Below are 13,263 nucleotides of genomic sequence, written 5' to 3'. Positions count from 1 at the left end.
ACCTGGCACTCTTGTGTGTGTGCCACGGTCAGACCCTCCCAGGAGGCCAGCCCCGTTGATGGCTTCCGGCTCCTCCTGGAGTCACACTCGCGCCCGCGAGCCGCGCACAGCCTCCTCCTCTAGGACTAGAGAGCCCGCAGCATGTGACACGCACGCACAAGCCTGCCTATTCTTCCAGGTGAGAGAGAAACTCGTAGTTGCCTCGTGGTCGAAGTGCAGGTCGGGAGAGGCCGAGGCTTCGGGGCTTCGCATCCTGGGCAGGTAAGGACGGTACCTACTCAGAGTCCGCGCCTCGTCAGTGAGATCCAGTCAGAGGGTTTGTCCTAGTACGTGGTCTCTCCACCCCAGGGGTCTGCATGGGCTCCTACGCACGTGTTTAACCCCGCTGACCCTCTCACACTCATCTGTGGAAGCCGCACCTGCCCTCCCCGCTTCCAAGAGTCAGAGACCAGGTCTCCGGGCCTGCGACGGGAACACAGCCCCCAAACAAAATGCAGGGCCACAGCTCTGTACAGCGACAGGAGCCACTGGGTGCTGTGGGTGAGGAATGGTCGAGCCAAAAAAAGACAGGGAAGAAATCCCCGTAATTTTAGACTGTAAGAAATCGCGCTGAACCAGGGCCAGGAAGCCAAGATTAGCAGTGGCAGTGCACTTCGGGGTATGAAAAGCTGGCCTCAGTGCCAGAAGTTCATTCACTGGACATGCAGCTATACATTTATTTATAGCTATCTGTGTGCATGCACACACACACACACACACACACACACGAGTGGCTCTCTGTTCCTGTTTGTGGTCCTGCTTGTTTACACTCTGTTTGCTGCTGACCAGGCACAGCGCTGGCTTGTGGACGGTCCAGCTGACCAAGGACTTGCCATGGAGGACTCAGAACCAACAGCGACCTCCTCGCTCCTGCGCAACTGCCGTGCACTGTCCGCTGGTTTTCTCAGGACCAGGGACTGACCACCGCCACTTCCCACACAGGACGGGGAGGGGAGTGGCCCGCCAGTTCAGTGGCCCTGAGCTGTGGACAAGGGACCTCACTGCAAACGTGTGGCCCATTCTCTGCAACAGCAAACCCACGAGGTGTGTTCACACAGGGGCCCACTCTCATCCTTCAAACAGCACATTCCGCTTGGAGTCCTGGGACAATAAACCACTACTTAGACTTTCACCACCCGCTTTCCTCTGAGTGCAGGGTCCCAGCAGAGGCCAGCCGATCAAACTGCTCACAGCACCTGCAGTCAGGTGCCGGGGCATTTCAGGGCTGCTGAAGGGTAAACGCTTATACTCTCAAGAACCGGTGGAATCTAGGGCTTGTCTTGGCGCTGGACTGAGCATGTGGAGGGCAGCCGGCTCCTCACAGCCTGCGCTGCTCGGCCGTGCCTAGTGCGGTGTCACACCCGCAAAACCCACAGCAAACGCTGTGGAGTGGGTGACTGGGCAGCTGATACAAACCCCGCCTTCCCCTCCAGGAACACGCCTGAGCCTCAACCACCAGAAGGTGGCGATTATGCAGGGTTCTTCCCCCCAGACTTGGGGGATGGGAGCGGGCTCCTGGAATAGGCCCTCCGGCGACAGCGATGTGGGCAGCTCCAGCCTCGCTCACCTTAAGGCCTGGTCACCAAGCTGCTGGCCAGACACACTGCGACACCAGGCTCCCGTGGGGCCGACTTGCATTTCTCCTGAAACCGGTGTGTAATATCAAACTCCTGAAAACAAGATCACAGCAAACGCGGCCGTGGGAGCGGCTATTGAGAGGAATGGCTGCCAAGGCCTCCTGCGAAGTCGATAACCACCCTAGATTTATCTGTCTGACGACTTTGGGTTTGGGGTATCGCCTTCCTCTGGAGCAGGGCGCACCCTTGTATTGAGTTTCCCGGGCCAGAGGCTTTGTCCTGGCCAGTAGCCGAAGGACGGCTTTTTGCCGAGACTGGCCTCTCTCCCTAGAGGGTCCCTGGCCAGTCAGGCCCGCTCAGACCAACCCCTCCAGGGGCAGAGGGAAGGAAGCCAAGTCCCTTTGCGGCATCTCCTTTAGAAAGCCGCACCACCAACCTGAGCCCGCGCAGCGCAGGGGGTCGGTGAGCCAGCCCCACGCGTGGAGGGGCGCACTGCGTGTCCCACCCTGAGGGACGCCGGCCTCTGGGCCCCCGCCTCTGGGGAGGGCAGAGGTGACAAGACAGGTCCTGGCTTGGTCTAGTGATGGTGAGCTCTGCTGAGTGGCACCACCAGGTCCCAGGCTGTCCCTCCCAAGAGACTCGGGGACGGTTTCACTGAGGTCGCATCAGGAACTTGGGTCTTGGTGGAAAAGGGGACGGCGAAAGGGCAGCCTAGGTGATGCGAACACCTGTGCCCAGGTGTGCACGAGCCAGCAAGGCGCAGCCAAGGTGGGCTAGAGGGCGCTCTGCAGCTCCCTCCGCTCTCTCCCGAGCCCGTGATGCAGAGGCAGAGGGCACCCCGACTGGCTCATTGTGCCAGGTCTCCAGGGACTCCCAGCTCTGCCTCCAGATCTGCTTCCCATGGACCTTTGAACCCGCAGTCCCCTCTCTGGTCGTGGTACTCTTGGTGCTGCAGGACCCTCCGAAGGAAATGGGGCTTATATCCCTGAAAAGATCTTTCCCCGGAGTTTCAGAGGCTGGAAGGTGAGAGAAGCAGGAGAGAGCCACAGCCAGGTCCCCGGGAGTGGTTCTGGGGCAGGGCTGCACCCCTAACCGGAGATGCCCGTGTTCCTGATGTGACTCAGCGGGGTAAAAACCCGACATAATCTCCGTGAGGATGTGGGTTCCAACCCTGGCCTGGATCAGTGGGTTAAGGATCTGGCGTGGCTGTGGCTGTGGTGTAGATGTGCAGCTGCAACTCCCATTTGATCCCTAGCCTGGGGACCTCCATATGCCGTGGGTATGGCCCTAAAAAGACAAAAAAAAAAAAAAAAAAAAAAAAAAAAGTGTAAAACAAAAACGAAAAACAAAAAAGAAAAAGGAAAGAACGAAAGAAGGAGGAGGCAGGCAGGCTGGTCGGCCAGGTGACTTCTGGACATCTGCTTAGTGCTCTCCCCCGGAAGCTGGCCGCACTGGCGAAATCTGCAGGCTCCACTTGCTGCCCAGTCCCGAGTCCGCCTTCAGGGTGTGACAGACGCCAACCCCTAGAAAACTCAGGTTCTCAGCCTCGGCAGCGGCTCTGGGTCCCTGAGGCTTGAACCCCATCTGCTCATCTCCGGGCTCTCTGTGCTTCTCAGGCGACAGCTCTCCCACTCACTGCTGGCAGGCTGGGGCCGCTCCACCTCCTGGCCCTGGCCAGTCAGGGTGAGGATGGGTGGAGGGGCCTCCCCTGGGGAGAGAGGGGGTCCGCACCACCAGAGCCAGGACCCCTGCCCTGCGGCTTGGCGGGCGGCCCAGGCCTTGCCCTCTGACGGTGCCACCTGCCTCTGGCTGCGGTTCACGCTCCCCTGAGTACCAGCCTGGAGCTGCTCCCTGAGCCTTTGGGGCCTGTTTGAGGCTCTCTTCCCGCCCTACCCCATGTGGGCTGAGCCCTCTTAATGCGCACCACCTGCCCCAGCACGTCCTCGCCTTCGCCGGCTCCTTCCCAGGACAGATGGTCAAGGTGGCTGCGGTTATTCTCTGCGTGCTCCGGCCTTCATTCCGGGGGTTAGCTTCCAGTTACTACTGAGTTTGACAAGGTCACTAACAATGGGATGCTGGCCATTGGTGGGTTAACAGAACCCACTGGCTCTTCCCTTGGTGTGGACCCAGCAAGTCTGTGGGTCCCTAAGGGACCGTGGTGTCCCTTTATTTCCATCTCTGCCTCCCCACCAAACCGAGCGCACTCACCGTCTTCCCAGCCTCCAACCCAAGGACAGACTTAAATTTCCAAATCCAAGAGACGGCACAGAAGAATGGGGCCTGAGATCTCCCGTGTCCCCAGACCCCACCCAAAGCCTGGGGACAGCAGGCCTGTAATAGCGACAGGATCGAGCACTCAGGTCCTGCGCCTCGTGAAAGCGGAGTGAGCCTGCCCGCTCTCTTAGCCGGGTGGGATGCTGGGGTGACTGCATTCCCATGGCCTTCATGCTGTGATCCTCCAGAAGGATAACCAACCGCTTGTACCTCTGGTGTCACCCTTCCTTAATGGTAACAAACCTTTCCGAGATGTGTTGGCTTGAAACTACAATAACTTAGGATTTGACCCAACTTTGTCGACCAGGTTTAGCTGGCACCCTGCAGTTCCTCGCTCGCAGGAGCTTGGCTGGGGCCGCAGAGTCTGAGATGACCCCTCGCCCTAGAGGGTCTCTCTCCTGGTGGCTTCTCATCATCGGGTAGCCCAGCCTGAGCTTCTACAGCCGAGGAGCTGGCTTCTGAGAGGGAGTGTCCAAGAAGGCCAGCTCCCATGAGGCCTGTCACACTCCCTGATGCCTCATGGGTCAGAACAAGTCACAGGGGGAAACCCAGAGGGTATGGGAGGGAACTGCACAGGTCGTGGACGCTAACAGGTGAGCGCCTGTCGGCCGCCAGCGTCCTGGTCGACGGTATTAACTACATGAGGTCATGGACACTGGGAGGCCAGTGGTCTGCCATGTTCATCTTTTTTTTTTTTTGTCTTTTTGCCTTTTCTAGGGCTGCTCTTGAGGCATATGGAGGTTCCCAGGCTAGGGGTCTAGTCGGGGCTGTAGCCACCGGCCTACGCCAGAGCCACAGCAATGCGGGATCCAAGCTGCATCTGTGACCTACACCACAGCTCATGGCAACGCCGGATTCTTAACCCACTGAGCAAGGCCAGGGATCGAACATACAACCTCATGGTTCCTAGTCAGATTTGTTAACCACTGAGCCATGACGGAACTCCCATGTTCCTTCTTATTACATTTCACTGTAACACGTGGAAGAGAGAGTATCTTTTTCCCAGGTCCTTACAAAATCCACACCTTTCTGGCCATGGGCAAGCTCTACAATGATGGGGGCGATGGCGAGAGAAATGCGTCAGTTATCAACTGCTCTGTGCCAGGATGTTCTCGATGTGTTTACAGTTTGTGGGAAAAAAAGTCTCAAGGACAATTTATTGCTCCCACTTTAGTTTTTTTTTTTTTTTTTTTAACTTTTTTTTGTCTTTTTAGGGCTACACTGGTGGCATATGGAGGTTCCCAGGCTAGGGGTTGAATCTGATATACAGCTGCCAGCCTACATCACGGTCACAGCAACGTGGGATCTGAGCCCCATCTGTGACCCACACCACAGCTCCCGGCAATGCTGGATCCTTAACCCACTGAGCAAGGCCAAGGATTGAACCTGCGTCCTCAGGGGTACCAGTTGGTTTCATTACCACTGAGCAACAACAGCAACTCCTACTCCCACATTAGAGATAAGGAAAGCGAGGTCCGGATAACCTCAATAAGTAGCTCAAAGCCACAATTCGTGGAAGGCAGGATTTCAGCCAAGGTCTCTAATTCCAAAACAAGTGTTTCTTGATCACTGCACCCCGCTGCTGTGTATCTCGGAATCTGCGCTTTTGACTCAACGAAATATACAAATTCCTGGGTCGGGGTGGGAGGATGGGGGGGAAGCACTTCTCAAATGATAAGGAACTCAAGAAGTCAGAACATGCAAAGCAACTTTTCTCTCTCTGGAGTCTTTTAAAGTTTAAATGTCATTTTCTCTCAGGGATCTTGGTTTCTTTTGTTCTGCGTAGCTGATCCCCCTAAGCAGCGAAGGCGCCCTAAGTGTTGATCCTACAGTAGAGCCGGGATGTTTAAAATACCTGAATGAAAGTCCTGATGAGACTTTATATACATACCTATAAGGCAGGGTTCCTATACAAAAAAGGCTGAGTTTGAACTTGAAGTCAATCTTAACTCCATCTATAAGGTCTGAATTGCCAGACTCCTTGGCCGCCAGGTCGAGCGCTATGCTTCTTTCTTTATCTGCTCTGGTAAATCATGAAAGGGCTCTTCTGCCCAGGGGCGATCATGAGCTACCCGGGAGGCTGCAGAAGGGTGTCTCTGTGCAGGATGGGGGCCAAACCTCCTCAGACGGCTGCCACCGGTGGCCAGTGACAGGAAGGCCACCAGGAGGGTGAGAGGGGCCGGGGGCAAGAATGAGGCGGGATGGGGGCCTCCCCTGCTCAGCCTGCACACTCATTTTTCCATCTGAACCCCATTTAGGTAATCAAATCCCACTTTCCTGATGGCACGTGCGCCAGTAGGTCGGTACCCGCACTGCCCGCACCCTCCCCTCTCTCTCCGGGGCTGCAGCTACGTGTGAGCGGGGATCGTGCCGGCTTTGTTACTGGAGAAACGCTCGAGTGAATGACCAGGGGCAGGAGCTACAGCTCCTCAGCTAACCTCTTCCCCAGCCCTGCCTCTTCGCGCCACAGATGAGGTGACACGGGAGGCCACACAACACCGGCCAGGTCACCGACCTCCTAGTGCCAGAGATGAGACTGGAACCCACGTCTCTAGGGCATTTAGCGCCATTGCCAACCTCAACGGCTTCAGCGAGTGTGCGGGCGGACCACAGAGGGCACTGTTCTCAAGGGCCGGGGGCCAGAGCCAAGACCCACAGGCCGGTTGGCCTCATGTCCCTCTTCCATCCTGCGCTTGCTGCTCGCTCGGCAAAGTGGCTGGAGAGTCCTCTTGCCTGTGAGTCTCCCTCAGCTTCTCCCTCCACAGAGCGGCACCCTGTGGTGCCGTGCGATGCAGCTGGAGTGAGAGCCAGCCCTGGACTCCCCCGCGTGGTGCCAGAGCTCAGGGCAGGCGTCTGCTCTGCCCCTGCCCACACCCCCGCCGCCGACAGTCACCCTTTTTGACTTGGGAGATGGTTCTCTCCCTCTGCGGGCCAGCTGTGAGGTTACGCTTGGTCAGGAAAGGGAGGCTGGAGGTACCAGCCAAGGAGAAAGATGCAGACCTGGCGATTTAACTTCAGCAGACCTGTGCTACTTGCTGAGACCAGGGCCCGGGCCCGGTGTCCCTGTGCTTTGGGAGGTTGCTGTCCGTGGGAGGGCAGATGGACACACACTACTTTAAGTCACCAGGGAGGTGAGGGTGGGCAGCCAGCCCGCATGGCCAGACCAGAGACGAGACCAGACGGGCTGCCCCCTCCACTCGGGGACGATGCCAGCTCCGGGGTGAGTGAGGAGGGTGTGGGCGGATGTGTTCCCAGCACGGTTCTCTAGGGCCGGGGTTTGGGGTGAGAAAGCCAGGCACAGAGCCCTGTGGAGCCTCTGCTTCTGCTGCAGCAGCCAGGGCAGGACACAGGTGGCTAAGCCTTGGGGCACAAGCAGGCCAGGGCTTAAGGAAAGGCGTTCCAGGCAGTGGGAACAGCAGGGCAGGCGCACAGAGGCCACTCGCCCAGCCCTGGCCTTCTGCCCTCACTCTTCCTCGCAGGAGGCCTCAGGTTCCTACTGTCTGAGGTCACCAAGCCTCCGGCAGGCATCTCAGGAATGTGGAGGCCTGAGTCATTCTCTTCCTGGAGTTCACAGTCTGAAGTTCATAAACCCGCTGCTTTCCCCGTTAGTCACCCTTATTCAAACAGCAGCTCACACGCTTCGCAGATGGAGCTGGCAGGAGGTGCCCGGGGACATTTTTCTGCTCAGGATGTGGAAGCAGATGAGGGGGGCTGGGTGTTCCTCACGGGGCGCCAGGCCCCCCTGGCGGGGCTGTGGACAGGCTCTCAGAGCCGCAGCCTGCCCGGAGCCGCGCCCCCCGTCAAGGACACCGTGGGAGCCTCCCCTTGGCCCGTGCGCCCTCACTGGTGAAGGGGGACGAGAACCGCGCCTACGCCGGAAAGTCGTGACGAAGATGAAAGGAGTTACTCCGCGTAAATCCCTCGCGACACTGCCCGACACATCCGAGGTCCTCGACCGATCCCAGTTCCTGACGATTCTCACCTCTCCTCGTCGGCCTGGAGGTGGAGAGAGGAGTCTTCCGGTTAGGGCCGCCTGGGTCACCCCGCAAGTCCCCGCCCCTGCGTCTGCGCACCTTTCTGGCCCCGGAAGACTCCGGCCGTGGCACCCGCAGCGGGCAGGGCAGTGCCAAGGCTTGGAAGACAAGAAACCCAGGTGTCACGTCTGACCCGATGCCAAAGACACAGCTGCGACTGAAGTCCTTCTCTGCGTGGGAGGGGTCTCCGGAGGCGCGGAGAGTAAACAAAGGGGACACAGAAGGGACTCCGAGGGCATGAGCTGGGCACACACATGGCCCAGGGCAAGTGTCCAGATGGGTGTCCTCGCGCTATTTCTCCAGCTGCCTCACAGGCTGGGGCATCATCGGAAAGGCCGCCGCCCGGGGACGGGCCCACATCCGTGCTGCTCTCCTGCCCCCAGCGGGCTGCAGAGGGACGAGTGCCAGGAGATGCCAGGTCAAAGCGCCCACCCACAGCGTGCCGGGCTACTTGTAGCTCCATTCCAGGACAGACCCATCAGGTGCCCCGACTCAAAGGTTTGAGTCCAAGAGGTCTTACAGCTGTTGGGCCTCCGTTTGGCCAAGGTGAACCCCCTCTGCCTTGGAGAACCCTTTCTCCAGGGACCCTCTACTCCTGCCCAACTGAGACTGGGTGCCGGGTGCTACAGAGCCGCTGGGCCTCACTTGCAGGCTCAGGGCTCCATTTCTTCCTCTCCCTCAGCCCCTCGTCCCCAACGCCCCATCCTGCTCCAACTGGCCAAACGGCTGAGCACCTGCCTTTGGATGCGTTTGTCACTGCAGTGACCCCAAAGTGAGAATCCTGCATGAATTTGAAAGGCCTTTTTAAAAAAGTACAAACTGTCCTAGAAGAGATGAGTCAAGGGCTTCACGGAAGGGAACAGAAAAAGGTTATTAGCTGCTCAAAAGAAGAGCTGGAGGAGGAGGCAAGGAGGGGCCTGTCGGAGATCAGGGAGCAGCTGCATGTGACACAAGCAGCACGCGGGGACAGGAGAGCTGGGATGAGACGGTTCTTGAAAGAAGGAAAGGTTATTAGACGCCTTATGATTAATCATTAAAATTCCTCAATTGTTTATTAACTAGTTTCCCCCCTACTAATAAGACACATGCTTATGGCAAATAATTCAAACAGTGGAGAAGGGAATGAGGTGAAAAGCAAAATTCCTTCTCTTCACGCCACACCCTCCCCCCCACACCTCCCCAGTCCCCCTCCCTAGCAGAATCCACTGTCCTTTCCCTATTTCTAGAACTTTCTAGGTACCTTCCGGCCTTCCTCACACCACTCTCCTCCTTCCTCTCCTTCAAACCTGGGTCCTGGCCCCGGTCAGGCCGCTGCTGCCGCCCACCAAGAAGGGGCCCCTCCCAGAGAGGCGGCCTGCCCCTCTCTGTTTCAACAGGAGGCCGGTCGCAGCCCCGTCCTCCACCCACCAACCAGAGCTCACTGTGGTCTCCCAGCCCCGAGCACGACCGGCGCACGGGGCTCTCGGATCCATACCTGAAGGCACGTGAGCCCATGAGCCGCACGCACGGCCACGCGCACACACGTGCACTCCCAGACACACGCACGTGTGCATAGATTCTTTCCACAAATAAAAACGGACGGTATTATACCTAGAAGTCTGCAAAACGATAGTTTTAATAACATCTCTTAAGCATGTGTGTTCCAAGGACTATCCTGCATTTTTACACGTGTTCTTTCATTGAATTCTTATGACAACACCCTACGAAGGGCAGTAAGCTGCACCATCTACAGATGAGGTGACAAAGAAATGGAGGCCCTTCCTCGGGAGGTCAGGGCACCTCCTCGGGCCGCACGGGTGGCAAATGACAGAGCTGCCAACACATTTCCCTCAACCTTACAATGACTCTCCATTCACATACATTACATATATGTGTGTGCCGACATGTCATATACATGTATAGAACATGCAATTTACCATTTTGGTCATTTTTAAGTGCAGTTTGTGGCATTAAGTACAATCACATTATTGTGCAGCCACCACCACCATCCATCCCCAGAGCTTTTGTCATCCTCCCACAATGAAACCCTGCACCCCTTCATTAAACAAAATCTCTCGGCCCCTCGTGCCTCCGGCCCCCGGCAACCAGCATCCTATTTCTCTCTCTCTGACTGTGACCACTCTCGGCACCTCGTGTAAGGGGATCACGCAGTGTTTGTCCTTCTGTGGCTTATTTCACTTAGTGTAATGTGTTCTTTAATTCATATTTTAATGAATAATTTTACTGGATAAAATATTCGAGCACATGATACAAAATTCAAAAGGCACAAAAGGACAGAGTTCTTCTTCTCCTCTGTCTCCAGGCGCCCCCACTGTTGCCAGCATCCTTCCCAAGATGCTCCATGCCGGGCCAATCCTGTGCCCACGTGCCTTTTTAATGCCACTAACTGCATGTCTGACGTACTGCTCTGCTTCCTGCCTCCCCGTTAACGGCGCGCCCTGGAGCTCATTCCACGCTCTGTACGTGGAACGGCCTCTCATGATATGACACGATGTACGTACAGGGAAGTGCATCTACTCTAAGCAAACAGCTGGACACATGTCCACAAGCTGAACACATCTGTAACCAGCCCTGGGTCCAGAAAGAGAGCAGCAGCAGCTCCTCTGGCTCCTTTCCAGACAGTACCCATCCCTGGCCGAGGCCAACCACTCGCCTGGCCTCTCAGCAGCCAGACCAGGTTTGCCTGTTCCGCTAGTTTCCGTGTAAAGAGTCTACGGCCTGCACGCTCCCTGTGTTCCCCGTCACGCGGGCGGCGCTCCTCCGTGTCACCGACTTCCAGCCAAATTGGAACGAGGTCCTTGAATAAATGAAGGTCCTCGAGCTGCTCTCAGCCCGTCCCTGCTGGCCTGAGGCTCTGCACATCAACCACATCTTCCTTCCCCCACTCCCTGCAACCTTGGCTCTCTTTGAATGGTTCGGTGAGTGCCGGAAGGAGTTCCCAGACAGCCAGGTTCACCTCCTGTCTGCATCGGAGGATGGAAACCAGCAGCCTGGTGAGGAGAGGCGACGTGGGGGCGGGGCGGGGCGAGGAGGAAGCAGCAGCCTTCCTTTCTGATCAGCACCTCTGCTCACGGCCACGCCGGATCCTTAACCCACTGAGCACGGCCAGGGATCGAACCCGTGTCCTCATGGATACTAGTCGGGTTCGTTCACCACTGAGCCACGGCAGGAACACCCTGATCAGCATCTCTGCAGCCACAGCTCAGCAAGACACGCTCTGTGAGGCCTCATTCACTCAGCTAAGGGCTCAAGTCTCGGATTCCCTGAACACGAGGAATCACGACGAAGCCCTGGTTTGCGTTCCCTTCGCAAATGTTACTTTGAAAATGGCATCGAAACTACTCCAAGTAAAGAGCAAAGCAGCTTTAACTAGCATCGGCAAAGGGCCTAGGGAGAGGGATGGAGCCGATGCTTCCCATCTGTTTGTTTGCTCTCCTGGCCTTCAGGCTCAGGGCAAAATACCAGTCTGGAAAGGAACAGGACACAGAGGGCAGAACCAAGGTACCAGCAGGGCAAAGTTGGACACACTGTCCAACCTGAACCTGAAACCCCAAACTGTTACATCAGTTCCCAGCCTCACCCCCACACGCGGGCAGCAGCGCCAGCTCGCATACCCGGGCAGCGGCCTGACCGGCTCAGGAGGTGACAGGCAGGACTGCATTCTTGTGGTTCCTCCTCCCAGAAAGGCCTCCCCGAGCACCGCACGCTGCCCGCACTGGGACCAGCAGAGGCGGGAGGCAGAGACGTGCCCTACGGAGCCCCTGCTCCGCCCGGATGAGATGGGGCCTCCTGCTCTGGCCGAGGGCACGGCTCCTGCTCCTCGTGGAGGCCTCCTTGCAGGGCTCCGGGGCACCTCCTCCCGTAGCTGCCAGCCTGCCAGTCAATGCGGTGGCTGCCGGCACCCCTGCCATGCTGGTCGTGATCTCAGGCAGTCATCTTAGCAGCAACAACATCTGAAAATCATCTGCAGCTTTCAGTTAGGAGGTGGGAAGAGAGAAGAGGAAGGAAGAGTAAGCAGAGGAAAAGAGGAGCACAGGGCTTGTGGGAGTTGAAATTAATCTTCTCCAAGTCCAGAAAGCCTATTCCATTTACGTGCTATAGAAAGACCTTCCTTGATGGGCAGCGGAGTGCTGTCTAAGCTGGGCTCCTGTCTGGCGGCTTTCACCTTGGCATCTCTTGAAAGGTGTTTGATGCCCACTGCAGACAGGAGGGACCCACAGCTGGCTGGGGTGGGGTTTGGCCAAGAGCAGCACCAGCCCTCGGGAGGTGTCACCGGGGGCCTGCAGAGGCCACTCCCGGATCAATGCTTGGCTCCCTTCCAGGAAATTCTATCCCGGAAACTTCTTTACAAGGAGAATGGAGATGAGACATGCTCATGGGCAAGATTTCTGCAGTGGCCACAAGCTCAACTGTCGGGAATCTGAAGAAGGCGGAAAAAAAAAAAAAGGAAAATGGAGGCTTCACCCAAATGACTGAACAGAAGATAAGCAAACATCAGGTGACAGGACAAACACACGGGAGTATGAGCGACCTACCGTGGGAGGCTCTAGTTCTCGAATTAGTCTTGCAAGGTGGGAGGTTCATACGGACTCTGGGCTTTTGAACCCCAAAGCTCCAGTGTGGCTTCCTGGAGGGCAGTGCAGGGCAAGGCCAAGGGCTTCTAGAGCTGGTGGAGCCTGAGACTCAGCCTCATGTGGACAGAAGTTCCAAGAGTCCACAGTCGCTGGCAGCAGACAACCTCTGCAGGCTTGCGGACAGCAGAGCCCTTGACGGTTAGGGCCAGAAGGGACCCTAGAGACAGCCCCAGCCCAGTCCCTGGCTTCCGGAGGAGGAAACTTAGGTCCAGAACGGGTACAACTCTGTCCCAGGTCACACAGCTGGCTACGAGCACGGCTGGGAAAGTGGGCTTTCATGCTCACGCCTCGACTGAGGGGTGACCCAAGGTCAAAAGAGTCGGGGGCAGAAGGAAGGGGGAAGGTTACGGGCTTTAGGAGCCGTGGGTAACTCTATCACTAGGTACAAAGTTGCCACCACCACCCGCGTCCCCAGTGCAAGGCAGAGTCCAGCGTGCTAACGAGGAGACGGACACTGTGCGTTGCGCACTTGGGGAAGGCAGCTTTTTTCAGGACGGGGGTTCTAGCAACAATACAGAGAGAGAAGAGCTTCACCTAACCCAGTCCCTATTTAAACACAAACCTTGCCCACTCTATTGTGTGGACAGAATGAGAGACCATTTGCTATTCTTTAATTTTGCCAGGAAAATAAAAGCAACACCATTTGAATGATACAGAGAATGATGACAAAGTTACACGGCTCATGGTTTAAAAACAAAACTGGTC

At 56.9% G+C, this 13,263-nt stretch overlaps 1 protein-coding gene across 5 annotated transcripts in view; it reads right to left on the bottom strand.

Annotated features, from left to right (window-relative positions):
- The window catches only part of ZNHIT6 (zinc finger HIT-type containing 6), a 111,461-nt gene that overhangs the window by 25,691 nt on the left and 72,507 nt on the right, over positions 1-13,263 (bottom strand). The window contains exon 10 of one of the 5 annotated variants that reach the window (XM_021088551.1): positions 4,576-7,886. The exons of the other annotated variants lie outside the window; for them this stretch is intronic. Coding sequence (XP_020944210.1) covers positions 7,760-7,886 — 127 coding nt within the window. The 3' untranslated portion in view covers positions 4,576-7,759. Of the gene's footprint in view, positions 1-4,575; positions 7,887-13,263 lie in introns of those variants that run through there. 5 annotated transcript variants of the gene reach the window in all.

Source organism: Sus scrofa, chromosome 4 (genome assembly GCF_000003025.6).
Source record: "Sus scrofa isolate TJ Tabasco breed Duroc chromosome 4, Sscrofa11.1, whole genome shotgun sequence".
Classification (NCBI taxonomy): Eukaryota; Metazoa; Chordata; class Mammalia; order Artiodactyla; family Suidae; genus Sus; species Sus scrofa.
This window is presented reverse-complemented; position numbering and strand designations above follow the sequence as displayed.